This window comes from Cervus canadensis, chromosome 8 (assembly GCF_019320065.1).
Source record: "Cervus canadensis isolate Bull #8, Minnesota chromosome 8, ASM1932006v1, whole genome shotgun sequence".
NCBI lineage: Eukaryota > Metazoa > Chordata > Mammalia > Artiodactyla > Cervidae > Cervus > Cervus canadensis.
The window spans coordinates 65,364,993-65,391,687 of NC_057393.1; the positions used below are offsets into that span (position 1 = coordinate 65,364,993).

At 38.1% G+C, this 26,695-nt stretch overlaps 1 protein-coding gene across 7 annotated transcripts in view; it reads left to right on the forward strand.

Moving 5' to 3' along the window:
- Positions 1-26,695, forward strand: part of ASCC1 (activating signal cointegrator 1 complex subunit 1) — a 102,487-nt gene that overhangs the window by 31,764 nt on the left and 44,028 nt on the right. For all 7 annotated transcript variants that reach the window (XR_006270869.1, XR_006270870.1, XM_043476647.1 and 4 more), the window contains exons 6-7: positions 9,326-9,462; positions 19,416-19,535. Coding sequence is in view for 5 of the 7 variants with exons in the window: in XM_043476647.1 (XP_043332582.1) it covers positions 9,326-9,462; positions 19,416-19,535 (257 nt within the window). In the remaining 2 variants the exon portion in view is untranslated. The remainder of the gene's footprint in view (positions 1-9,325; positions 9,463-19,415; positions 19,536-26,695) is intronic.

A 26,695-nucleotide genomic window follows, 5' to 3' on the forward strand; every position in this document is an offset into this window, starting at 1 on the left:
GCAAGTTCAAGAAGCATAATGTATTAAAACCCTGTATATCTCTCAATCTATCTATAGCTAGTAATGCTGTTATAATTCCATTTTATCTCACAGCAGGGTCTAGTAGAAAGCACATCAGTAATGAAAAATAATAATTCAAAACTGTGTTCAGTGGAGCATTCTGAAAGCTTATAGATCTGTCTGAAGCAACAGGGGACTTTTTTCGGCTGCCTGGAGAATCTGAATAGGTTATAGACCAGAAACTACATCATTCCGCTCATATTGTAGTCTGAAGGCTGACACTGGGCAGAAATGGCTGTTGGATCTGGGGTTCATCTCCTCTCCCCAAGTTAGGATCATTTTTTTCCATTTAGTATTATTCACTGAAGAAGAAAATTTATATATAAAAGCTTTAGTGTATAATTTAGGATTTTTCATGTGGAAAGGGAGCTGCAGGATTTATAATTATCTTGTGAACTAATTTAGAATGAAGACAGATAACAGACATACCTTAGAGATATTGCAGGTTTGGTTCCAGACAACTGCAATAAAGTGAATATTATAATAAAGTGAGTCACATGCATTTTTTGGTTTCCCAGTTTTGTGTCTAAAAGCATATATATCTTGATTAAAAATAATGTTTGAAAAACGGTGCCAATAGTCTTGCTCCACTCAGAGTTGCTACAAAACCTCAATTTGTAAAAAACATATCTGTGAAGCACAGTAAAGCGAAGCACAATTAAACAGGGTGTGTCTGTGGTTGTCTTTGATTGTAATAAAAGTTGTGAACTCCTGAGGTCTTTTGTTAGATGGGAAAGTCAGAAAAGGAGATGTTATAATAACAAGATTCATATAGTGCACCATTTGGATGGAGATGGTGGTTGTGTTTATCTTTTATTCATTCATTAACTACTTTTTAAACATCTATTATTGGCCAGACTATATATTTTGTACATATTTTGTACGAACAATGGACTTTACCTTGGATCTTTACCTTTACTTGAATATGGATCCCATATTCTAGTGGGGGGAAATAGTGTTCTTACAGAAGGAGTTCCAGTACTGAGAGTTAAGTGCTATTAGAGGGAAGAACAGTGGGTGCCCAGAGGAGAGATTCCCCAGTGTTTGGAAAAGGCTTAATAAGGGAGGCCACACTTGAACAGTCTTGAAGGAAAACTTTTGCTCTTGTAATAATATTACAGGTTACCATGTAGGAGATGAGGGTCAAACCTGAACAGGAGGTTTACCATTAACTCACCACTAATGTGTAAGTGATCATTGTCTTTGGGAATAAATGTAGGTTGGTGGGTGGGTTGCCAGCTGGTACTTAACAAGTAACTTATGGAGGAACTAGTTAAGCTTTTAGAAAAGTAGGTTTGAGTACTCATTGTGCTTATCAACTTAAGAGAGATGTATACTTTAGTGAAGGGGAGATATCTTTGCTCCTTTTTAATGGGTAAAGATATTTAAACAATAAGTGAGAACATTCATTTTTTCTGGTCACGGTAAAAGCTGATCCTTGAATATTTGCTTTTTGTTTTTAAGAGCCTCTCTTCTTTCCTGTAATTATGTCTGAATAGAATTGATAAGATAGAAGAGTCAAAACCCTGTTTTCTAAGCTTATTCAACATAACAGCATAACATATAGAGACTCTCAAATCAAAATCAGCTTTTGTGAACATTCTTAAAGAATAGATATGACTCAGCAGAGCCTGATTAGCTCTTGGCCGTACTTTAGAAGGAAGAGTAAAGATGGCATTTATTTAGAGTGTTGCAGAGTCACATAAAAAGCAAGAAGGGGTAAAACCTGTACTTAATACATACTACTGTGTTCCAGAGGCTTTAGCACAACCCTTGTTGTCTGTTTTAGAGATGATGAAATTGAGTTTCAGAGCAATGACTAACTCACCTCAGGTAATATTGATAAGTGGCAGAAATAGAATTTGACCGTAGGCCTATCTGGTTGCAAAACCAAATGCTCTTTTTTTTTTACCAGTCTGCCTCTGCCTGTATGACTAACTTCTATGTGAATGAGATTTATATCATTCACCCAGGAGTGATTTTCTGGGATTTGGCCATAAAAAAAGAAAATATAATGAGCATAGAAGGAGAAGGCTTCCATACTTATTCCCTCTTTTTCTTTGCATAGAATATCAGGAAGTGAATTGGTGGACACCTCACAAATACCTGTTTTGTACTTATTTATAGGTTTTGTGAAAGCATGTAAAAAATCTTATAGGACCTTTGAGTTAGAAGTAAACTAGGCCATCTCGCTTATCTTACAGAGAAGGATATCAAGGTCTAGAGAAGTGAGATGGTGTGCCTGATCATAGCTGGTTTATGACTGCACTGAAATTAGAACCTGAGACCCTATATTCCAGGTTAAAAGACTTGTAGCTAAATCCCAAACCTCTGTTATACCTGGAGTTCCTGGAAGATGATATATGTGAATATAATTGGAGGATTATTTTTTTGTCTGTGCCTCTCAGCATGTACTGTCAAGGCAGTGTGCTGTAAATTATGTTTTGTGCTACATGTTTGGATCATGTTCATAGGCATTCTTAACTCATGTAATTGAGCATGACCTTTGGGATCTGAATCTGAGAGGCTTCCTTTCTGCTAGCTGCTAGCTCTGGCAGATATATCTATGTTATATCCCAACCACACAGATCAGTTTGAATTCTTATTGGGGCTTTTTGTTTTGCTTTTATTTACTTTTAATTGGAGGATAATTGCTTTCCAGTGTTGAGTTGGTTTCTGCCTTACATCAACATGAATCAGACAGAGTATACATATGTCCTCTCCTCTTGAACCTCCTTCCCACCTGCCACCCCATCCCACCCCTCTAGGTTGTCACAGAGTATCACACAGCAGATTTCCTCTGGCTATCTATTTCACATGTGATTAGGTAATGTATATATTTCAATGCTCCTCTCTCAATTCATCCCACGCTCTCCATTCATCCCATCCCATCTCCATTGCTATCCTGCAGACTTATTAGGGCTTTAAAGAAAAAAAAAAAAACTGAGCTAATCCATACTTCTATCTATTGGCCTTTTCCCCAAACGTGACAATTGTTGGATTTCACTCTTCCTTGTTAATTGTTCATTCTGAAAGGACTGCCAGCAGTTCTGCCCCCGTGGAGCCTGAGGGTTGGATTAAAAGTGAGATCAGTGAAGAGCCTGTGACCATGTGATTGGTGATTGCTAGTAAATCGTGGAGCTCTGGGCTTCCCAGGTGGCACAATTGGTAAAGAATCCATCTGCCAATGCAGGAGGCATAAGAGATGTGGGTTTGATATTGGGTTGGGTAGATTCCCCTGGAGGAGGGCATGGCAACCCACTCCAGTGTTCCTGCATGGAAAATGCCATGGACAGAGGAATTTGGTGGGCTACAGTCCATAGCGTCGCAAAGAGTCGGACATGACTGAAGCAACTTGGCACGCACGCATGCTGAGTTACAGCTTGACGTTGAACTCTGAACTCAGGCTTAGATCTGCACACGAGCCTTCTGTGGAGGTAGCTTTTGCATGTGTTTTTTTCCTTAGATGAGGTCTTATTTAACAAATAAACTGAGGCTCATAGGTGTGGCTTAGCCGCAAAGAATACGCCCCGCACCCCCAGTCTAGATAGAACTGCCCTGGGGAATTCCTGTTACTTCACCCTTTGCCTCTGCTTGCTGGGTGGAAGGTCATCACCATTAGAATCTTCAGGCGCCAGCCTGGGTGGCCAACCTAATGAAGTAAAATAGTTCCAGCTCCGAGTAATGGTGAACTTGGAGCAGGGCCCAGTGTAATTAAGCCCCTGGAGTAAAGAATTTGTTGTTGGCCTTTATTCATTTCAGTGAAGAGGCTTGCGGGTAGGAATATGATATATTCCAAGCAAAGAAAAACAGTGACTCTAGAGATTTATGCCATTGCCTTGAAGATTGTTTGGTTCCACATTAAACTTAGATAATTCAATAAGAAAAGAGCTTTTCTTGGTATATGGCATTGCTAGGCAGGGTAAAATTTAGGTTGTTTCTTCATTTATTAAAAGATTGTCTGGTAGGGTTGCATATGCATTATATAATCTCCAGTATAGTTGAAGACTGTTAGAACTCCTATGACTCAGAATTCCCCCAGAGACTTCAGATTATGTGACCTTTAGGTATCCCATCTGTTCCTTTTCTTGCTCTTTTACATTATCTATGTTTGGCTTCCCAGTATTTGGCATTTTTTGTGGCCAGTGAATTCAAATTGACTAGAGTGGTAGGCTCCCAGAGAATAAGGTAAGGGGAAAAGGTCCTTGAGCTTCTTTTTTCCAGATAGTAACATAATACATTTGTATTATTTTTAAACCTCTAAGTGGGCTTCCCTGATAGCTCAGTTGGTAAAGAATCTGCCTGTGATGCAGGAATGATTCAATTCCTGGGTCGGGAAAGTCCGCTGGAGAAGGGATAGGCTACCCACTCCAGTATTCTGGCCTGGAGAATTTCATGGACTGTTTAGTCCATGGGGTCGAAAAGAGTTGGACACGACTGAGTGATTTTCACTTTCAAACCTCTAAGTTTGTGGTTACAGTAGCACTGGGATACTAATAATTTTAAACTCACAGAAAAGTTGTAAGACTGAGAATAGTACCCTTTACTCAGATTTGCTTGTTGTTAATATTTTACTTTATCATTCTCTCTTTCTCTTTTTTCATTCTTTCTGAACTTTTATAAAGTGCATTGCATTTGTCACAGCCCTTTACACTCATACTTCAGTATATATTTCCTGAGAATTGGAATTTTTTTGAATAACCATGTACATCTTCCCATGTTTGAGTCACTTTTATTTTTGTGAAGTGTCTTGTTTATGTCTTTTGTCCATTGCTTAATAGCAATAGTATTTTAGTCATTTTCCTTTGATTTTTGAAAGTTCTTTTATATATTAGAGATATTAACCCTTTATCTGTGATATATATTGTAATATTTTCATCTAGTGTATTGTTTGTCTTTTGACTTGCTTGCTATTTTCTGCCATATAAAAGTTTTCTCTTTTTAAATAATCAAATTTGTCTTATCTCTTACTCCATCTGAATTTCTAGTCTTAGTTTGAAAACCTTTTTCTGCATTCAGGTTAAAGAAGAATTTACCCATTTTTTTTTCCTTGTATAGTTTGTTTATTTACATTTCAGTCTTTAATTTGAAGTTTATTCTTGTGTCTGGTGCAGTGAATACGTATAATTTTATTCTTTTTCTAAATGGCTATCCAGTTGCCCTAATAATGATTTATTAACAAACGATATTTGCTTCAGCGATTTGAGGTAACACCTTACCTTCCACGAAGATTTTTGTATATACATGGTATTCTTAACATATGTTGAAAGACCTTTGGGAAGTCATCAAATCCAGAGGGTCAACCAAGAGTTGATCAGAGGGTCAAATAAAATATTCCATGATAATTGAGTTATAGGAGAAAACTTATTTCAGGATTGCTAAGATGCTCTTAAAAAGAAAAGATACACATTTTTATATTTAACAGCTGTATTGAAGTATAGTTTACATACCAAAACCCCACCCCTTTCAAGTGTACGGTTCAGTCATTTTTGGTAAATTTACGGAGTTGTACAATCATTACCATAATCTAAATGTACTTTTAGAACATTTCTGTCACTCTAAAAAGATCCCTTATGCCTAATCCCAGACAACCATCTGTCTTTCAGTCTCTATAGATCTGCCTTTTCTGGATATTTCTTATAAATGGAGTCATAAAATATGTAGTTTTCGCATCTGGCTTTTTTACTTGGCTATTGTTTTTTTGGTTTATTCATATTATTACCGCTGCCCAATAGTATTTCATTGTATTTCTATACTGAATTTTGTTTATCCACTCATCAGTTAATAAACATTTGGATTATTTCCATTTTTTGGCCTTTATAAATAATACTGCTGTGATGTTCACTTACAAGTCTGTATGTGGACTCAAGCTTTCATTTCTTTTAAGTAAAGTCCTAGGAGTGAAATGTCTGGGTTGTGTTGAAACTTCATGTTTAACTTTTTGAGGAACTGCCAAAGTTTTCCAAAATGGCTGCATCATTTTACACCCTCCCAGCAATGTGCAGTTCAGTTTCTCCACATCCTCACCAACACTTGTTATTGTCTGTCTTTTTTATTATAGTCATTCTAGTGAATGTGAAGTGGTATCTCATTTTGGTTTTGATAGACTAACGATGTTCAGTATCTTTTCATATGTTTGCTAGCCATTAGTATAACCATTAGTATATCTTCTTTGGTGAATTATATGGATACTTTGCTCATTTTTAAGTTGAATGGTGTATCCATTTTATTACTGAATTTTTAAAAACTTAAAAAAATTGTATTTATCAGATATATGATTTGCAAATATTTTTCTCCCAAATAATTTTTTTCTCTGTGGCTACTCTTCTCACTTTCCTAATGTGTCTTTTGAAGCACAGTTTTTAACTTTGATCAGGTTCAGTTAACCCTTTTTTTCTTCTTTTATGGATTATGCTTTTGATGCTCATATCTCAAAAAAGGCAAGTTTTTTTTTTTTTTAAGGCAAGTTTTAAAACTACCTTTCTTTTCATGGAATTATGAGATTTGTCTTTTTTTCAGGACTAGTCTGGTGATCAGACCCATTTATTGTGTGAGTTTTATTGAAATGTGTAAGGCTTTGCCTCTGGGTGATAGCCACATTGTTCCAGCTCTTTCAGGGCAACTATTACTGGAGAGGCGGTGTAATATTGATCAAAAGTATAGGCTTTGGGACCTGACTACCTGGGTTTGAATTTTAGCTTCATTGCTTCCTACCAGTGTTTCTTTGGGAAAGTGGCTTTATTTCTCTTTGCCTCAGTTTTCCTCATCTGTGAACAGTGAATACTACTACTTTGCTCACAAGATATTTGGCTATATAAAGTTTGTAAGAAATGCTTAGGGCAGAGTAAAGGGCTTAGAAAATATTAGATCTTATTACTAGGGGATCAGTTCTCAGTTCTAGTTTGCGATAGGGTTGTGCATATTGGCATCATTTGGGGGACTTTGCTTGCCTTTCTAAAATGACAGATTCTGCCATGAGTTACAGCAGCTCATTCTTTACTTTATTTGCAAAATGAGTTTAATGAAAGTTGAGACCTAATTACCTTCAAAAGGGATTCATGATTTGATATGGGACTAGTATCAGAATATATAGAGAATCCTTATAATTCAACAATAAAAAGACAGAAAATAGGCAAAGGAGATGTACAAATGTCCAACAGGGACATATGAAGATGTTCAGCATCATTGGTCAATAGTGAAAAGCAGATCAAGACCACCTCATGGTAGATGCAATACCATTTTATACCTACTAGGATGACTATAATGAAATTTAAAAAGGAAAATATTAAGTATTAGTGAAGGTATAGAGAAATAGGTACCTTCATACATTGCTACTTGGAATGTAAAATTGTTCAGTTCCTGTGGTAAACAGTTTGGTGATTCCTCAATAAGTTAAACATAGAGTTACCATAGGACCCAGCAATTCCACTCCTTAGTGTATATCCCAAAGATCTAAAACATATTTCAACATGAAACTTACACACAAATGTTTTTTAAAGCAGCGTTATTCATGATACTAGCCAAAAGATGGAATCAACCCTAATGGCCATCAAGAGTTAAATGGATAATCAAATTGTATGTTATATGCATACACTGGAATATTATTCAGCCATTAAAAGGAATGAAGTACTGATATATGCTTTAACTTGAATGAAGTTTGAAAGCATGCCAAGTGAAAGAAGCCAGACGAAAAGGTTGTATTTAGTATGATTTGTTTTATTTGCCATATCTAGAGTACCAAAACTCCAAAGAGATAAAAAGCAAACTAGAGGTTACCAGAGGATAAGTGATGAGAAATAAGACAGTGATTATTTAATAAGTATGAAGTGTTTTTATGGGGTGCTGAAAAAGTGTTGAAACTAAAGAGAGCTGGCAGTTGTACAACATTGTGAATACACGAAATACCACTCAACTGTCACCCTAAAATGGTTAGTTGTATGCTAAGTGAATTTTATGTCTTTTTAAAAGTGACAGTGGGGTTCATAAATATATTTACTTTTTCTGCTTTCAGAGACAAAAGTTTTAAGTGCAAGGAATGATGATGCCAGAAAAGGATGACCATATTTGATGTGGCAACTCCAGTGTCTAGATATTTCTCTGAATTCATTTTTCACCCATCTTTGCTTGGGGACAGTTTGTTCTTAACACAATATTTTACCTATAAATACTGCAGTGTCTGCTAAGATAAAAACTGTCTTTTATAAACAGTATATTATCTTTGGGTAAGACCATAAGAGGCCCAGTTGCTCTGAACTAATTAAAAGCCAATGAGGAACAAAAGATTATTAGAGTCTATAATTAGGTAGCATTCTGTTTTTCCTGGGCATACCATTTTGTCAAGCTACCAGTTCAGTTTTTAAAAAATATTACTTTATTGAAGTGAAATTCATCTAACATAAAATTAACCATTTTAAAATGAATGATTCAGTGGCATTTTGTACATTAGCAGTGTTGTGCAACTACCAATTCTGTAACATTTCAAATGTTTTTATCACCCCTAAAGGGAATCCCATAGCCCTGATACACATCCTTGCCAGCACCTGGTGTTTTCCACTCTTTCGGTTATAACCAGCCTGATGGGTGTGAAATGGCACCTCATTGTAGTTTTGACTTGAATTTCCCTTAATGGCTGAAGACACTGAACATCTTCATGTAGTCGTTAGCCATTTGTATTTGTTTGAGAAATGTTTACTCAAGTCCTTTTTCTGTTTTTTAAATTGAGTTGTCTTTTAGTTGTTGAGCTATGTAAGTGTTCTTTATATATTATGCCTACTGTATGACCCTTATCAGGTATATGGTTTACAAATACTTCTCCCATTCTTTAAGCTGTCTTTTTTACTTTCTTGATAGTCCTTTGATACACAAAAGTTTTAACGTATGAAGTTTGATTTGCCTAATTTTCCTTTTGTTGCCATACTACTGGTGTCATATCTCAGAATCTGTTGCCAAATCCAAGGTCATGAAGATTTTCCTGTCTTTTAGGAGTTTTGTGATTATATGGTTTTTGGCTCCTATATCATCGATCCATTTTGATACAGGTTTTGTATATAGCATAAGGTATGGGTTCAATTTCGTTCTTTTGTGTGTAGGTATTCAGTTGTCCCAGTATCATTTGTTGAAGAGACTCTTCTTTCCCCACTAAATTGTCCTGGCACCCTGGTTGAAAAGTCATGGATGTGTGAGTTTATTTCTTTCTGCTCAGTTCTGTTCCTGCCATTTAGTTTTGTATGGGCTGAGTTTCTTGTTTTTCTCCCTTTGATAACAGGATCATGGGGTTGATAGCAGCATTTTCCAGAATCCTAAAAAGCTTCACCTAACTATTGGGATGTTGGTGCTTTTGAGTGAGCAAGAGATCCAGCAGACATGTGAGATGCTACAGCAGTGTAAAGAGGACTTCATTGAGTGAGTAATCCAGAGGAGTGGGGAGAGTGGTTGCCCTGTACTGGCCTTTTTTTCTAGTATCACAGATTTGTTTTTGGCCTAGGGAGCTGGGTGACATGGGAACAAGATTTATTGACTGACCCATTTGTAACATTTAACATTGGGTTTCTCCTGTGAAAGGTTTAAAGTGGATTTAAAGCATATATTTACATATTTATTTGTATGGAAAGGTTCTACCTAAAATTTTGCTAATCCACTAGGTAGTTTTTATTCTTTAACAGGATATCCCATTTCTTTGTCAAAGAAGAAATTCTCTTCATTATCTGTACGAGTGTATTAGTTTTCTGTGCTGCTGTAATGTATTACTCCAAGATTGGTAGCTTAAAACCACACAAATTTATAATCCTATAGTTCTGTGGGGCAGAAGTCTGATACAGGATTCACTGAGCTATAATCAAGTTACTGTCAGGGTTGTGTTCCTTTCTGGAGGCTCCAGGGGAGAATCTGTTTGCTTGCCTTTGAAGTCCTGCTTTTAGAGGCCACCACATTCCTCGACTAGTAGCCTCCTTCCTCCTCCTTCAAAACTAACAACATTGCATCTGTTTGGCTCTCCGTATGTTATCACATCTCTCTCTCTGGCCACAGCAGGGACAAGTTCTCTGCTTTTAAGGATGCATGTAATTTAATTGAACCTACGCAGGTAATGCAGAAAAATCTCCCCACCTCAAATTCCTTAGCCTTAATCACATCTGCAAAACCGTCTTTGCTGTATTTGAACTAGTGTATTTACAAATCCAAAGAGGAGAACACGGGCATCTTTGGAGGGCTTTTATTGTGTTTACCACAGTTACTCAGACATTATAAGATGATTCCCTAGGAGAGTCTTCATTGTATTTCAGAAATGCAGCAGACTTTTTCTTTTTTTTTTCAAATACAGGTAATTTTGTTTGAGTCAATAAGGATACCAAAAACTATCCAAGCAGTCTGGACAGGGAAAACATTGCTGTTCTGATGGCTGACTTCTTATTCTTTTTTACTGTAATATTTTAACTTGTATATACATCTGATCTAACAGCTCTGTTTCAAAGGATCATCTCTCCCCACTGACCCCTTCCTTTACTCTTTTCACATAAGATTGATGCAGAACAAGAGCAATTTGAAAATTTACTCACTTGAATAATTTTATTTTTATGCAGTTATAAAATACAGGTCCCATCCTATTCTGACATGGTCTTGTAGAAATGGGCTACCTGATTCATTGGGTAAAACAAGGTAAAATGATTTAAATTTTTCTGTAGTTATGTTGTATATGCAAGGAGATCCAGCCAGTCCGTCCTAAAGAAAATCAGTCCTGAATATTCATTGGAAGGACTGATGCTGAAGCTGAAACTCCAATTCTTTGGCCACCTGATGTGAAGAACTGACTCATTTGAAAAGACCCTGATGCTGGGAAAGATTGAAGGCAGGAGAAGGGTACACAGAGGATGAGATAGCCGGATGGCATCACTGACTTAATGGACACGAGTCTGAGTGAACTCCGGGAGTTGGCGATGGACAGGGAGGCCTGGTGTGCTGCAGTCCATGGGGTCACAAAGAGTCGGACATGACTGAGTAACTGAACTGACCTGATGTTGTATATGAAACTGTAGTACAGAGACTTATCTGTCAGCCCGTTCTCATTCTTTCCATTAATTATTTTGAAGACAAAATATTTTTCTTGAGTAAAATCATAAGCTGATCAGGTTTGCAGCTACCTGTTCTTTCTGAAGTTCAAACAGCAACGAATACTTTGTCTTGTTCTTTGCTTAGTGATGGAAATAACTATTTTCTCTCTCATCTTACCTAAAATTCAAAATAACGATGTTTGTAATTAGATATTTATAGTTTTCCTTGCATAAAATAAAATTTTATGCTTTACTTTATGAAGCAGAGCCATTTTACCTTGTTTAAAAATCAATTCTGATACTTTTAACATCCCAGATTACTTTTTGTTAAATAGAACTGGAAGCAGCTGCAGTTTTTGGCTGTCATTAGGATAATCCTGCTAAGAAAAAAATTAAAGGCAGATAAAATATTGTTTAAAGAAGTATTTGTTTTTTTACTTTATGAAAATCAGGTCACAGGATTTTAATCATGGAAGCTTTATCCTGAGCCATGTGAGGATTTAGCTGAGTTCTTCCCTTTTATGTTTGTTGGTGCCTTTTGTGACTAAATGCCAAATCTGAACCCTTTAAGCATGTCAGGGTTGGTGTGCATAGGGAATGAAGAGCAGCCTTAATAGTTACTAAGAATTTTTGACATGACAGGATGAAAACAGTAATTGTAGTTTTTCAAATTCAGCAAAGCTTTTGAAATAGGACACATTACCCTGCCAAAAATCTGCAGTGCAGGCAAAAATTTTTGAAGATGCTCTTTTCAAAAAGCTGGTAAGATTTGAAACCAACAAGTAAAGCAAGCCTTTCCAGCCACCTTCTCTCACCTTCTCTGCCACATACACTTGTTTAAAAAGTATATAGTGCAAAATTAATTTACCTGATTGGCTAGGGGGATGATAATCAGTATTGGTTATTTGTCTCAATATACCTGAGTCTCCTAAAAGAAAGAAAAGTGAAAGTGAAGTCACTCAGTTGTGTCTGACTCTTTGTGACCCCATGGACTGTAGCCTACCAGGCTGCTCTGTCCATGGGATTTTCCAGGCAAGAGTACTGGAGTGGGCTGCCATTTCCTTCTCCAGGGGATCTTCCCAATCCAGGGATTGAACCCTGGTCTCCCGCATTACAGACAGATGCTTTACTGTCTGAGCCACCAGGGAAGCCCAAAAGAAAGAAAAGTCTCCTTTGAAAAAAAAAAGACACGTATAATAAAGCCCTGGTGTAAATTGCATCATCTACTTTCTTTTTCTTCACTATTCTTGATCTTTGATCTCATTCTTTGTACTTGGTATGCTAAGAAAAAATGTCAATAAATAATGGCATTTCTAATCTGAGCCTTTTATGATGTAAAGATTTCAAATTAAAATGTAAAAATGGAAAACACTGGGAATGAATTTGTGGTTGTTCATTCGCTCAGTCGTGTCCTACTCTTTGTGACCCCATGGACTGAAGCACGCCAGGCTTCCCTGTCCTTCACCATCTCCCAGAGCTTGCTCAAACTAATGTCCATTGAATCAGTGATGCCATCTAACCATCTGGTCCTCTGTTGTCTCCTTCTCCTGCCTTCAATCTTTCATATAACATGCTGTAGCTTAATTTGATGGCTTTTTAAATTGAGGTATTAAATAAATGTGGCCGTATCGGAGTTTAATTAAAACTGTGGTGATATATATAAATATTTTAAAGAAATGGGTGGTTGAACATTCATTTCAAATTTGGGGGTGATAATTGAGTTTAAGGGATGTTACTTACCAGAAATAGAAGTTTGATTTCAGTTCTTAAGCTTAAGGCTCATGTAGCTGTGTAGATTTCAGATGAATTATTCACGGTGTTAGGTAAGTACTGATGCTCAAATGTGTCCCTTGTGACTTTTCTTTGTGAGATGTGAAACACAAACAGTGCAATGGCTCTGAGTATATAATCTGACAAATATGCAACTCTTCTTTAGCTTCCGTATCACTCAGCTCATACCTAAGTGTTCCCAGTGGGCCTGAAGTAAAACCAAATAAGTTAAAAAGGGAGAAGAATGAGGAGAGAAGAAAAGGAAAAATACCCATGGGCAAATGTTCCTAATAATTGCCTTGGATGTGTCTCCATTGTAAAGTATGCTCACTGATGTCCCAGGTGGAATAGTTTGGTCACCAAGACAAAGAGCATTTATCAGCATTTTTCTTTACTGCTCTTTAATTCTCTCTCTTGATAAATCCTAGAGATATGTTGAAAGAGTTTCTATTTCCGCTCGTAAGGCAGAGTTTGGGTCCTGTTGCAGTGTTTTGTTTTTGGTGCCCCATTTAATTCCAAGGGTTTGACGTAGTTTAGAGTGAGGACGAATATACAAAAGAAATGTTAAAGTCAGACAGATTAGAAACCATAAAGATGGAATGGGAAGAAAATTCTATCTAGAAACTGAGGTAAGATAGTAATTGTGCTTAGAACATTAAAATTTAGTGCTGTTTTCAAGCATCAGTATATGTGAACTAAATTCCAAAAAGGAACACACCAGTTGTTAAAGTTCTTATCTGATAAAAAGAAGCGTAACAGTTTTGGGGGAGAGAATCCTTTTCTGGCTCTCAGTCCAAGAAAAATTTGTGTAAATCTTAGCATAAAGAACCCAAGAATGATGATGAGCAGTGTCTTTAACAGGAGTTTTGCAGAAGATAAAAAAACATTGTTCATGTGAGTGTGACAAACTATTCAATATCACGGTAATCCAAGTCTATGTCCCGACCAGTAATGCTGAAGAGGCTGACGTTGAACAGTTCTATGAAGACCTATAAGACCTTCTAGAACTAACACCCTGAAAGGATGTCCTTTTCATTATAGGGGACTGGAATGCAAAAGTAGGAAGTCAAGAAACACCTGGAGTAACAGGCACATTTGGCCTTGGAGTACGGAATGAAGCAGGGCAAAGGCTAATAGAGTTCTGTCAAGAGAACGCACTGGTCATAGCAAACACCCTCTTCCAACAACAAAGAGAAGACTCTACACATGGACATCACCAGATGGTCAACACTGAAATCAGACTGATTATATTATTTGCAACCAAAGATGAAGCAGCTCTATACAGTCAGCAAAAACAAGACCGGGAGCTGACTGTGGCTCAGGTCATGAACTCCTTATTGCCAAATTCAGACTGAAATTGAAGAAAGTGGAGAAAACCGCTAGACCATTCAGGTATGAGCTAAATCAAATCCCTTATGACTATACAGTGGAAGTGAGAGATAGATTTAAGGGACTAGATCTGAACAGACAAGAGTGCCTGATGAACTATGGATGGAGGTTCATGACATTGTACAGAAGACAGGAATCAAGACCATCCCCAAGAAAAAGAAATGCAAAAAAGCAAAATGACTGTCTGAGGAGGCCTTAGAAATAACTGTGAAAAGAAGGGAAGCGAAAAGCAAAGGAGAAAAGGAAAGATATTCCCATTTGAATGCAGAGTTCCAAAGAATAGCAAGGAGAGATAAGAACTCCTTCCTCACTGATCAATGCAAAGAAAAAGAGGAAAACAACAGAATGGGAAAGACTAGCGATCTCTTCCAAGAAAATTAGAGATGCCGAGGGAACATTTCATGCAAAGATGGCCTCAATAAAGGACAGAAATTGTAGGGACCTAACAGAAGCAGAAGATATTAAGAAAAGGTGGCAAGAATACACAGAACTATACAAAAAAGATCTTCATGACCCAGATAATCATGATGGTGTGATCACTCACCTAGAGCCAGACATCCTAGAAAGCATCACTACGAACAAAGCTAGTGGAGGTGATGGAATTCCAGTTGAGCTATTTCAAATCCTGAAAGATGATGCTGTGAAAGTGCTGCACTCAATGTGCCAGCAAATTTGGAAAACTCAGCAGTGGCCACAGGACTGGAAAAGGTCAGTTTTCATTCCAATCCCAAAGAAGGGCAATGCCAAAGAATGCTCAAACTACTGCATAATTGCACTCATCTCACACGCTAGTAAAGTAATGCTCAAAGTTCTCCAAGCCAGGCTTCAGCAGTACATGAACCGTGACCTTCCAGATGTTCAAGCTGGTTTTAGAAAAGGCAGAGGAACCAGAGGTCAAATTGCCAACATCCGCTGGATCATCGAAAAAGCAAGAGAGTTCCAGCAAAACATCTATTTCTGCTTTATTGACTATGCCAAAGCCTTTGACTGTGTGGATCACAATAAACTATGGGAAATTCTTCAAGAGATGGGAATACCAGACCACCTGACCTGCCTCTTGAGAATCCTATATGCAGGTCAGGAAGCAACAGTCAGAACTGGACATGGAACAACAAACTGGTTCCAAATAGGAAAAGGAGTACATCAAGGCTGCATATTGTCACCCTGCTTATTTAATTTATATGCAGAGTACATCATGAGAAACGCTGGGCTGGAGGAAGCACTGGCTGAAATCAAGATTGCCGGAAGAAATATCAATAACCTCAGATATGCAGATGACACCACCCTTATGGCAGAAAGTGAAGAGGAATTAAAGAGCCTCTTGATGAAAGTGAAAGAAGAGAGTGAAAAAGTTGGCTTAAAGCTCAACATTCAGAAAACTAAGATCATGGCATCCGGTCCCATCACTTCATGGAAAATAGATGGGGAAACAGTGGAAACTGGCTGACTTTATTTTTCTGGGCTCCAAAATCACTGCAGATGGTGAGTGCAGCCATGAAATTAAAAGACGCTTACTGCTTGGAGGAAAGTTATGACCAACCGAGACAGCATATTAAAAGCAGAGATGTTACTTTGTCCACAAAGGTCTATCTAGTCAAGGCTATGGTTTTTCCAGTGGTCATGTATGGATGTGAGAGTTGGACTATAAAGAAAGTTGAGCACCAGAGAATTGATGCTTTTGAACTGTGGTGTTGGAGAAGACTCTTGAGAGTCCCTTGGACTGCAAGGAGATCCAACCAGTCCATCCTAAAGGAAATCAGTCCTGAGTATTCATTGGAAGGACTGATGCTGAAGCTGCAACTCCAATACTTTGGCCACCTGATGCGAAGAGCTGACTCAATGGAAAAGACCCTGATGTTGGGAAAGATTGAGGGCAGGAGGAGAAAGGGACAACAGAGGATGAGATGGTTGGATGGCATCACCGACTCAATGGACATGGGTTTGGGTGGACTCTGGGAGTTGGTGCTAGACAGGGAGGCCTGGTGTGCTGCAGTTAATGGGGTAGCAAAGAGTTGGACACGACTCAGTGACTGAACTGAACTGAACATGAAATATAACCTGGTACAAATTTTTTAGTGGGAAACTAAACCAAGGGTATGATGCTTTCTGGTGGTCTAACTATGCAGAGTTGGAGCTGAGAAAATGTAGAGGGATGTATACTTAGTATTAAACTTTTTTTTTTTTTTTCTGAAAACAGTTTTGTTGACTGCACTTGAATGAATTGAATGGCAGTCTTTCATATTGAATTCTTTGGCTATTACTAGGAATGAAGATGCACTGTATTGCTGATTGAAGCTAAAATCTTCAATCAGGTGATATTTCGGAGTTTGGCTTGTGTTTTCGAGTATCCCACTTATTGGAGGTGGTTATAGAGATAATTATGATTGAGACTGTTATTTTTTTCATTCAAATGTCTGTCTGAAATAGTTGGGTTATTTAGTTACCTAGAAAAATTCTGGTCTTTTGAAATAATAATGGCCTTAATGTTTCAAGGAAGTCTGTCATTAGGATTCCTAAAGAATCTCCCTGGGCCTCAATTAAATATCAGTAAGACTTTTGTTTTTCTTTATTTGGAATTATCTTTTGATGAATCATAACATCCTGTTGTCTTTGAGCCAGTACCACATTTTATTCAATGATAGTATAGGCATGTGTCCATAATCACAAAATTGTCCAGAACATCTCCAGTTATAGTGGAACATCATCAGAGATTTATGAAGTACTCACTTTACATAAGGCACTGTTCCAGTTGCTGGGGATGTGGGAGTAGAAAAGATGAATAGAGTCATTGGCCTCATGGGCCTTGGAGAAGGCTGTGTGATGAGCTGATTTTTAGCTGGGTTTTGGGTTGGCACACCTATTTACTAGTTGAAGTATAAGTCTGTTTAAGGGGTCTGCGAAGAAAGCAAGATGGTGGGTTTTATTTAACAGGAGAGCAATATATGTTAGCTTTATAAAAGCCCCAAATTGCAGATAAACAAGGTGTCCCTTGTAGTAGTATTACCTAAAAATAATTACCATCAGCACTTTGGAGCATATGTGCCCATACTTTTTTGTATTCATATATGTATTTTTTCTTTATGGTGTAATTTACTTACAGTAAAATGCATGGATCTTAAGTGTAGTTGGTGAATTTTAATAAATGTGTACACCCATGTAACGTCACCCAAATCCCCATGGAGAACATTGCCATCATCCTAGTATGTTCCTTCATGCTCTTTTCCAGTAAATTCACTTCTTCCAGAAGTAACTGCTGTTCTGATTTCTATTATCATAGATTAAATGTGTTTATTCTTTAATATCATATAAATAGAATCATTAAGCACATATACTTTTATTTTTGGCTTCTTTTTCATGTATGTGCAGTATATATACTTCTTGAATTTGGCTTCTTTTGCATGTATTTTTTAATTTTAACTTTTTAATGAGTAATACATGGTTCAAAAAATTTTAAGTACAAAGGATATGTGGTGAAGAGTTTCCTTCCCACTGCACCTTGGTGCATCCCACCAAGCACCCTGATCTTCTTTGTATTATATCAGTTCTGAGATTTTACATATGTATAAGCATATATGTGTGTGTGTGTGTGTGTGTGTGTGTATGTATATAATGTATATGTTTAATTTTTCTTATCCCCATCCTTGGTGGCTTCCCTGGCAGCTCAGATGATAAAGAATCTGCTTGCAGTGCAGGAGATTTGAGTTCGATCCTTGACTTGGGAAGATACCCTGGAGAAGGGAATGGCAACCCATTCTAGTATTTCTGACTGAAAAATCCCATGGACAGAGGAGTCTGGAGGGCTACAGTCCATGGGGTCGCAAAGAAGTCAGACATGATTGAGTGACTAACACTTCCACTTTCCATCCTTTGTACAAATAATGAAACTGATTAAATATTTCATCGGGTTGAAAAATAGTGATATTCTGATTCTGTTTTTACTTCTACATTTATCAGTTGGAATTCTTCTGAAAGAACTTTCTTTATTGGCTGTGGTTGGATATGTGCCTGAGCAAAGAGTTTCTATTCTTGAAGACTTTTTATAAATATTGCCAAATTGCTCTTAATGATGTGATACCAATTTGCACCTTCACTGTTCTTACATGCATAAAATACTGTTTGCACTTTGTAGAAATAATGAAGTAAAAACTGGTGTTTTGCTGAATGTTTTGCTTTGTTTTAAGTTTGAAGGATTCATTAACAAGAAACCACTCATTACACACAAATAAACAATTTTAACTTCTAATAGAAGATAATTTAACTTAATTTCAATATACAGTCATTGGGGGAAAAAAGAAATAGAAACAATAGAGAGAAGATGCAAAGTATACATCACCAAATTGAGCTGACACCTACAGCCATACTTGAACCCTTCTTGGAAATACCTTATTAACAGCAATCTGGAGTCTCAATTGGAAAAGGGCCCTGGGCCATTCATCTACTCTGTAGGCGAGATTTTGAATTGCAGTTTGGGGGGCTCCCATTTATAATCCCAGGCCACAAACTGGTATCATCATCAGTTTGTGTGCAAAAATGCAGCTGTGGTTTTACTTTTACGATGCTGATTGTTTCATCTTGTGAGTCACCAAATTTCGTTAGACTCCAGTGGGGTTAGCCAGGCCTCCAGGGGCTTAAAAAATTCCAAGATCCACTCCCTTTCTTATCTAAAGTGTCACTTGACTTACTGGTAATGATTGGTGTGTTCACAAGCAGGCACATAGTCCAGGCAGGGCCCAGACAAGGTCAGAAGTTGGTTGGAGGCCTCTCCGCTACTTCTGAAGCTGAACAAGACGACCTCCATTTTAATTTCCCTAACAGCTGGAGAGGTGGGCAGTGCAGTAAGTGCCTTTGTCAGTCAGAACTGTCATCACTTGGTCTTTCTTTAGACATTTCTTAGATAGATATGCTATTAATAATAAACTGGTCTTGGGATAGAGATGGTGTGACTTTGGGAATACTTGTGGTTCTAGTTTGTGTTCATTAAACATGTATCAGTTTGAAATTACAAGGACAGTTAAATCATGTTAGTTAAATTAAAAAACCCCAACAACTTCATTTTTGTAATATTTGACTCTGTATATTTACCATGTTTCAAAATATAATAACCCTCTTAGCTTAAAAAATTATGAAAATCTAATGTTTTTTCCTTTGCAGTGACATTTCAGGGGGCAAACCCCTGGAAGTAGAGATGGCAGGGATAGAATACATGAATGATGATCCTGGCATGGTGGATGTTCTTTATGCCAAAGTCCATATGAAAGATGGCTCCAACAGGTATGTTTCTGAAATATTCCTTTGTTTTAATCAAGAGGTGCCTCAAAGCATTCCTGGAAGTTTAGGTAGTTTTGATTCCTTTTCTTTGAGATCTTACTATTGTAAGGAGTGTATTGTATTTCTTATTCTGAAATAGTAAGTTAATATTTTGCAAGAGGAATTTGTTGTAGGAAGAAGTATCAGACTTTTAGTTTGGTAATTATTGGATTACTTGGTTGGTGGATATTGATAGTACAATCTAGTTTTTATGGAACTCAGTGCTTCCTTCATGTTTTCTAGGATAATAGGAGGCAGAAGAATGGTATACTAGGATGGTAGTTTCAAAAGTGACATAATACAGATCTAATGAATAAAAGGGCAAAACAGGGCTGTAACAGAAATTCCATAGGAATATTAAAATTGAAGTAATATGAAATTCCTAGATCAGTGCTTGGCACTTGCTAACACCATACATTAAAAATGGTTGCTGCTTTTAATTTTTATTATTACCACACCTTAATCCCTATTAGAGAGTCTCAGTCTGCAACCCATGCTATTTCTGAGGCCATTTTCAGTGTTAGTGCTATTTTTTAGCCTATGCAAGGCCTTTGGTGAGCAGAGGAACCCATCTTGAATCGGAAGTTTGTTTTTGTGTGGCCTTTTCACTGGGACAGGATAAAACAGAGCTTACACTGAACAAAAATTCCTCTAGAGAAAATCTGTGTCTCTAGTCAGGCCTCCAAATTGCTTTCCTGGAGGGTCTCATGTAAAGTTTCGCTTATCTCAATTTGAATTAATAATCTCAGTTGTCTCCTCTTTCAGTTCCAATGAAAGTGAATTTTTAGTTAATGGAAGGAAAAAAGGGTACAGAATCAGTTTTTTTGTGTGTGATGAATGTCAATTATCTCTCAGGAAGACTGGAGAAAAAAGTACATTAATATCACTACTAATTTCATCAAAATCTTTAAGTATGGGAATCTGTCAAGCTCATGGTAGCAGACATGTTTTCCAAAATTCTTGTTTTCACTTGAAAGCTTGAATTTTGTCATTGGAAAAAAAATACTGGTAATTGTTTTCCATGAAGTTCTTTTTTGAGAAAATGTCTGCCAAAAAGCCAAGTCTGAGTAACCATAATTTGTCTGTCAGTTGTTCTTTGAAGCAAAAATGGTGTTCCGTGGACAAAGAGGCTAGTTGAGCTATAAACCTAACAAGCTTGCAAATGCCTTTCCTACAGACAGCCATCTAGTCTCATATACAGTCCAAGTGATTTATACATCCTGCTAATTTCATCACACAGAATATTGGAAAGACACCTACTCAGGACTGAGATTCAATAAAATTGATCATTTTATTGATCAATTTAATTTTAATGGGCCTGATTTTGTGCTTAGATTGTTCTATCTCTATTTTATCTTCATAACATTTATATAAAATAAATACTTTTATTATTCCCATTTTATACATCAGGGAGGTTCAGAGAGCTTAAATAACTTGCCTTAGGAGCACATAGATAGCAAAACCTTGCTCTGAATTCCTGCGGTTTTTAGTATATGTATGCTCGGCTGAGTAGAATAAACTGTGTTCCAATTCTTATTCCTAAAATAAAATAGAAAATTGTGACCTATGTTTCTTTGGAAGGTGGTAAAATTCACATAATAAAATTCATCATTTTAACTGTTTTAAAGGGTATAATTGAGTGGCATCAAGTACATTAATAGCATTGTGCAACCATCACCACTGTCTAGTTCTAGAACATTTTTATCACCCCAAAAGGAGATCCTAGACCCATTAAGCAGTGACTCTCTGTTTCTCCCTTCCCCCATACTTCCCTCTTCCCAGCCCCAGCCCCTGGCAGCCACTAGTCTAGTGACTCTGTGGACTTGCCTATTCTGTAAATTTTCTATAAATGAACCATACAGTACATGGCGTTTTGTGTCTGGCTTCTTTCAGTATACGTTTTCAATATTCATCCATATTATTGCACATATCAATACTTATTCCTCTTTATGGCTAAATAATTTTCCATTGTATGAAAGGATACCACATTTTGTTTATTCATCAGTTGATGGGCATTTGGGTCTGTTTCCACCTTTTGGCTATTGTGAGTAGAGCTGGTTCCGATTCTTTGGGGCTGACTCACTTTTAAAAATGTTTTAAAGGCATGTTTTTTATTTCGTTGATAAACCTTGTAATTTTATAGAACGTCACAGTGACTCAGCCCAACCTCTGTCTTCCTTTTTCTGTTACAAGTCTTAATTTTTGTCTGTACCTTACTGTTGTAAAACTAAAATCTGTGATAGCCTAGAGTTAGGCAGTTAACATGAAGCTATATGGAAAATTTACATGGATTACAGTGTTTCATTAAATAAAATAGTGAATTTTTCCTAATCTAGATCTTCAAGTCTGTTTTAGCATACATATATCATAGACTGCACAGTTTTGGTTTACCCTGTTTGATGTGGCTCCCAGGGAAGAGAGGGTGGTCATTAAGCAAGGGTAATGAAATCATTACTTTGAGTGTTTCCATTGAATATGTTTAATGGTTAGATCCTTAGTTCTATAGAAGGTCTTTCAAGTATTTTGTTGTTGTTCAGTCGCTAAGTCATGTTCGACTCTGTGACCCCATGGACTGCAGCACGCCAGGCTTCCCTGTCCTTTACTCTCTCCCAGAGTTTGCTCAAACTCATGTACATTGAGTCAGGGATGCCATCCAACCATCTCATCCTTTACCACCCTCTTCTCTTCCTGCCCTCAATCTTTCCTAGGATCAGGGTCTTTTCCAGCGGGTCAGCTCTTGGCATCAGGTAGCCAAAGTATTGGAGCTTCAGCTTCAGCATCAGTCCTTCCAGTGAATATTCAGAGTTGACTGTCTTGCTCTCCTTGCTGTCCATGGGACTCTCAAGAGTCTTCTTCAACACCACAGTTCAAAAGTATCAGTTCTTTGGCACTCAGCCTTCTTTATAGTTCAACTCTCACGTCCGTACATGACTACTGGAAAAACCACAGCTTTGACTCTACGGACCTTTATCAGCAAAGTAATGTCGACTTTCAAGTATAGAAAAGCATTGCTTTTTGAAATGCGAAGGAAAATAAGAGCTATAGAAGCTGGATGTCTTTTGAAGACAGTGCTCAGACATAATTTTTCCTTACATTAATGGAAAGGAAAGGTCTTAGGAGGTGAATGTACCCTTTATGTTCCCACAAATCCAACTGAAGTGGGAGGGAAGGCGGTAGGGCACAACCTTTAAAAGAATGACATAGGCTTTGTTGCCCAGTCATGTCCAACTCTTTGCGACCCCATGGACTGCAGCATGCCAGGCCCCTCTGTCCCTCACCATCTCCCAAAGTTTGCCCAAGTTCATGTCCATTGCATTGGTGATGCCATCCAATCATCTCATCCTCTGATATTCTCTTCTCCTTCTGCCCTCAATCTTTTCCATCATCAGGGACTTTTCCAGTGAGTCGGCTGTTTGCGTCAGATGACCAAAATACTGGAGTTTCAGCTTCAGCATCAGTCCTTCCAATGAGTATGCAGAGTTGATTTCCCTTAAGATTGACTGGTTTGATCTTTTTGCTGTCCAGGAGACTCTCAGGAGTGTTCTCAAGCACCATAGTTAGAAGGCATCAGTTCTTCTGTGTTCTGCTTTTTTTATGGTCCAACTGTCACAACTGTATGTGACCATTGGGAATACCACAGCCATGACTATGCATATCTTTGCCCGCAGAATAATGTCTCTGCTTTTCAACACACTGTCTAGCTTTGTCATAACTTCCCTGCCAAGTCACAAATGTCTTCAGATTTCAAGGCCTCAGTCACCATCTGCAGTGATTTTAGAGCCCAAGAAGAGGAAACCTGTCACTACTTCCACCTTTTCCTCCTCTAATTGCCATGAAGTAATGGGGCTGGATGACATGATCTTAGTTTTTTGTTTTTTTTTTTTAATATTTAGTTTAAGCCAGCTCTTTCACTCTCCTCCTTCACCCTCATCAAGAGGCTCTTTAGTTCCTCTTCACTCTGCCATTAGAGTGGTATAATCCACATATCTGAAGTTGTTGATGTTTCTCCTGCCTATCTTGATTCCAGCTTGTAACTCATTCAGCTTGTATCACTGCCTTGTTGTAGTGAAGGGGCTTGTGTAACTCGAGGAAGCTATGAGCCATGTTGTGTAGGGCCACCCAAGATGGACAGACCATAGCAGAGAGTTCTGACAAAATGTGATCCACTGGAGGAGGGAATGCAAACCACCCCAGTATACTTGCTGTGAGAACCTCATGAACCGTATGAAAGGATGTAGCCATAGGGCATGACAAAATCTGGTTATAACCAACTAGGTAGAAGATGGCAGAAGATTTGACTTCCAGTGGACCTTGAGCCTTATGGTAACCTCATTGTAATACATTAGCATTAGCTAAGTGCCACACCCACCAGCTCCATGACAGTTCCAAAATGTGTGTTGGTTGTTCAGTTGTGTCTGACTCTTTGTGACCCCATGGACTATAGCCAGCCAGGCTCCTCTGTCCATGGAATTCTCTAGGCAAGAATAGTGTAGTGGGTAGCCATTCCCTTCTTCGGGGATCTTCCCAACCCAGGGATCCAACCTGGGTCTCCTCCATTGCAGGCGGATTCTTTACCTTCTGAGCCACCAGTTTGAAGGCTGACTATAAAAGGTCAACATGTGGATGGTGACCCAATTCCTGGAAATCCCTGCACCTTCCCGAAATAATTGAAATAATCCCACCACTCATTAGCTAATGAAATTACCCAGCCCTGTAAAAACTGACAACCCCATACTCTGGGGCCCCTCTTGCTTTCTGAGATGGCCCATGCTCTGTTCAGTGTGTTTCTTTCTAAATGAATTCACTTCTTGCCTATCACTTTGTGTCTCACTGAATTCTTTCTGTGATGAGACATCAAGAAGGTGAGCTGCATTAAAGCCCTGAGGCCATGTGTGTGATCTGTTTAAAAACCGTGGGTTCAAGTCCCCATCTGAGTTGCATTATTTCACAACCCTTACAGATTTTGCACACTTGATACTATGAGGGCTTGTAAGTTGAAAAGTCATGTGAATTGTTGACTAAATCCACTAATAGGATCAACGAAGAGCATTTTTTTAATAATTCTCATCTCTCTTGGAGAAGGAAATGGCAACCCACTCCAGTATTCTTGCTTGGAAAATCCCATGGACGAAGGAGCCTGGTAGGCTACAGTCCATGGGGTCCAAAGAGTCAGACACGACTGAATGACTTCACTTTCATCTCTCCTACTGCTCTGTTTTCTTTTTCCTTGCCCATTCCACTTTGACAAGAAGAGACACATTTGTGTTATTTCAAAAAGATTTGTAGATTCCCCTCCCCCCAATTGCAGTGTCTAAGGGACTTTATATACCCCTTAGTTAACGCAACATTAAAACTATTTGAAGGCCTCCTTTGTGCAAGGTATTTTGCACGACTGTAAATTGATAGAGAAATGAGTAATACATAGCCCTGTTTTTAAGGTACATCCAGTCATTTGTGTTTTTTTATGTGAAGAGACCCTGTTCAATGCAGTCATGGAGGAGAGGCCTTGTTATAATTTAAAAAAACATACTCAGCTTTCTCTGTATGGTTTCATATATTTTTAAATCAAAGATTCCCTTAAAATGCTTGACCATAAAGTACCTGACTTTCAAAAGAATGGAACCACTTAGATCAGATTTTTCCTCTGAAAAAAGAGCCGGGAAAGTATAGCTACATGTATTGCTGCTGCTGCTGCTGCTAAGTCACTTCAGTCGTGTCCGACTCTGTGCGATCCCATAGACGGCAGCCCACCAGGCTCCCCCGTCCCAGGGATTTTCCAGGCAAGAACACTGGAGAGGTTTGCCATTTCCTTCTCCAACACGTATTGTTAGATCCCTATATTTTGTAAAGCCTTGACTTTGTAGGGCATTTGCATTCAGCCATTTTACTCATTGCTTGGTAGTCAAGTATTGCTAAGACTTAAGCATTGAACACAGTGGCTATTCTGTTCTCTCTTACTCTCACAGGCCTCTACCCTTGCCCCTCTAGAAGAGTATCTTCCTCACATTAAACTGAGTACATGAAGCGAAGTCAACTTCCTTCCTTTTTCCCCTCACAGTCTTCCTGTTTTCATCACACCCACCCCATTCAGGTTTCACACTCATTCTGAAGAATGGCATGCATTATCTCTCATGAGGCTAACCCTTTATTTACTGTGGGACCCCATTCCTTCTTATCTCCGCAAAGACCTGACCCCATCAGTTAGTCTATCTTGCAGGGCATTTCCAGTCCCCTTTTCCCTCAGGCATTTTTCAGGGGCCCAGGATGTGAGGTGCAGTAGACCCTAGGGATTCTTTCTTATGGATGAGGCAGATATCAGTAACTAGAATACGCTAGGGTGCAGACTGTTACTGAGATTCTGCAGGTGCATGGTTGAGCAGCAAAACTATGCTTTTGTGTGTGCAAATTTTGTAAAGGGAGGCTTCAGAAAGGAGGTTTCTTTACTGAATGAGGAATTTGCCAACTGAGGTAGTAGCATGTTAGGAAAAGGGAATAAATACCAAGTACAGATCTAGAGGCAGTGTTATACACCATGTGAAAGGAACACTGATCTTTGGTCATTTGTGTACTCAATAAAACTTTATTAAATGACTGCTCTGTGCCAGGCACTGTGCTAGGCTGTGAATATAGAATGGTGAGTAAAGCCAGACATAGTCATTGCCTGCTTTGTAGTTTGCAGACTAATGGAGAAAACAGATATTAATAAATAATACACAAATATATTATTGCAAAGTGTGACAAAGGTGAAGCAGGCAGAAAACAGTGCTCTAAACCCAAGGCGAAACACCCCAAGACACATATTAATCAAATTAACAAAGATCAAACACAAAGAACAAATATTAAAAGCAGCAAGGGAAAAACAACAAATAACACACAAAGGGATTCCCATAAGGATAACAGCTGATCTATCAATAGAAACCCTCCAGGCCAGAAGGGAATGGCAGGACGTACTGAAAGTAATGAAAGAGAATAACCTACAACCTAGATTACTGTATCCAGCAAGGATCTCATTCAGATATGAAGGAGAATTCAAAAGCTTTACAGATAAGCAAAAGCTGAGAGAATTCAGCACCACCAAACCAGCTCTTCAACAAATGCTAAAGGATCTTCTCTAGACAGGAAAT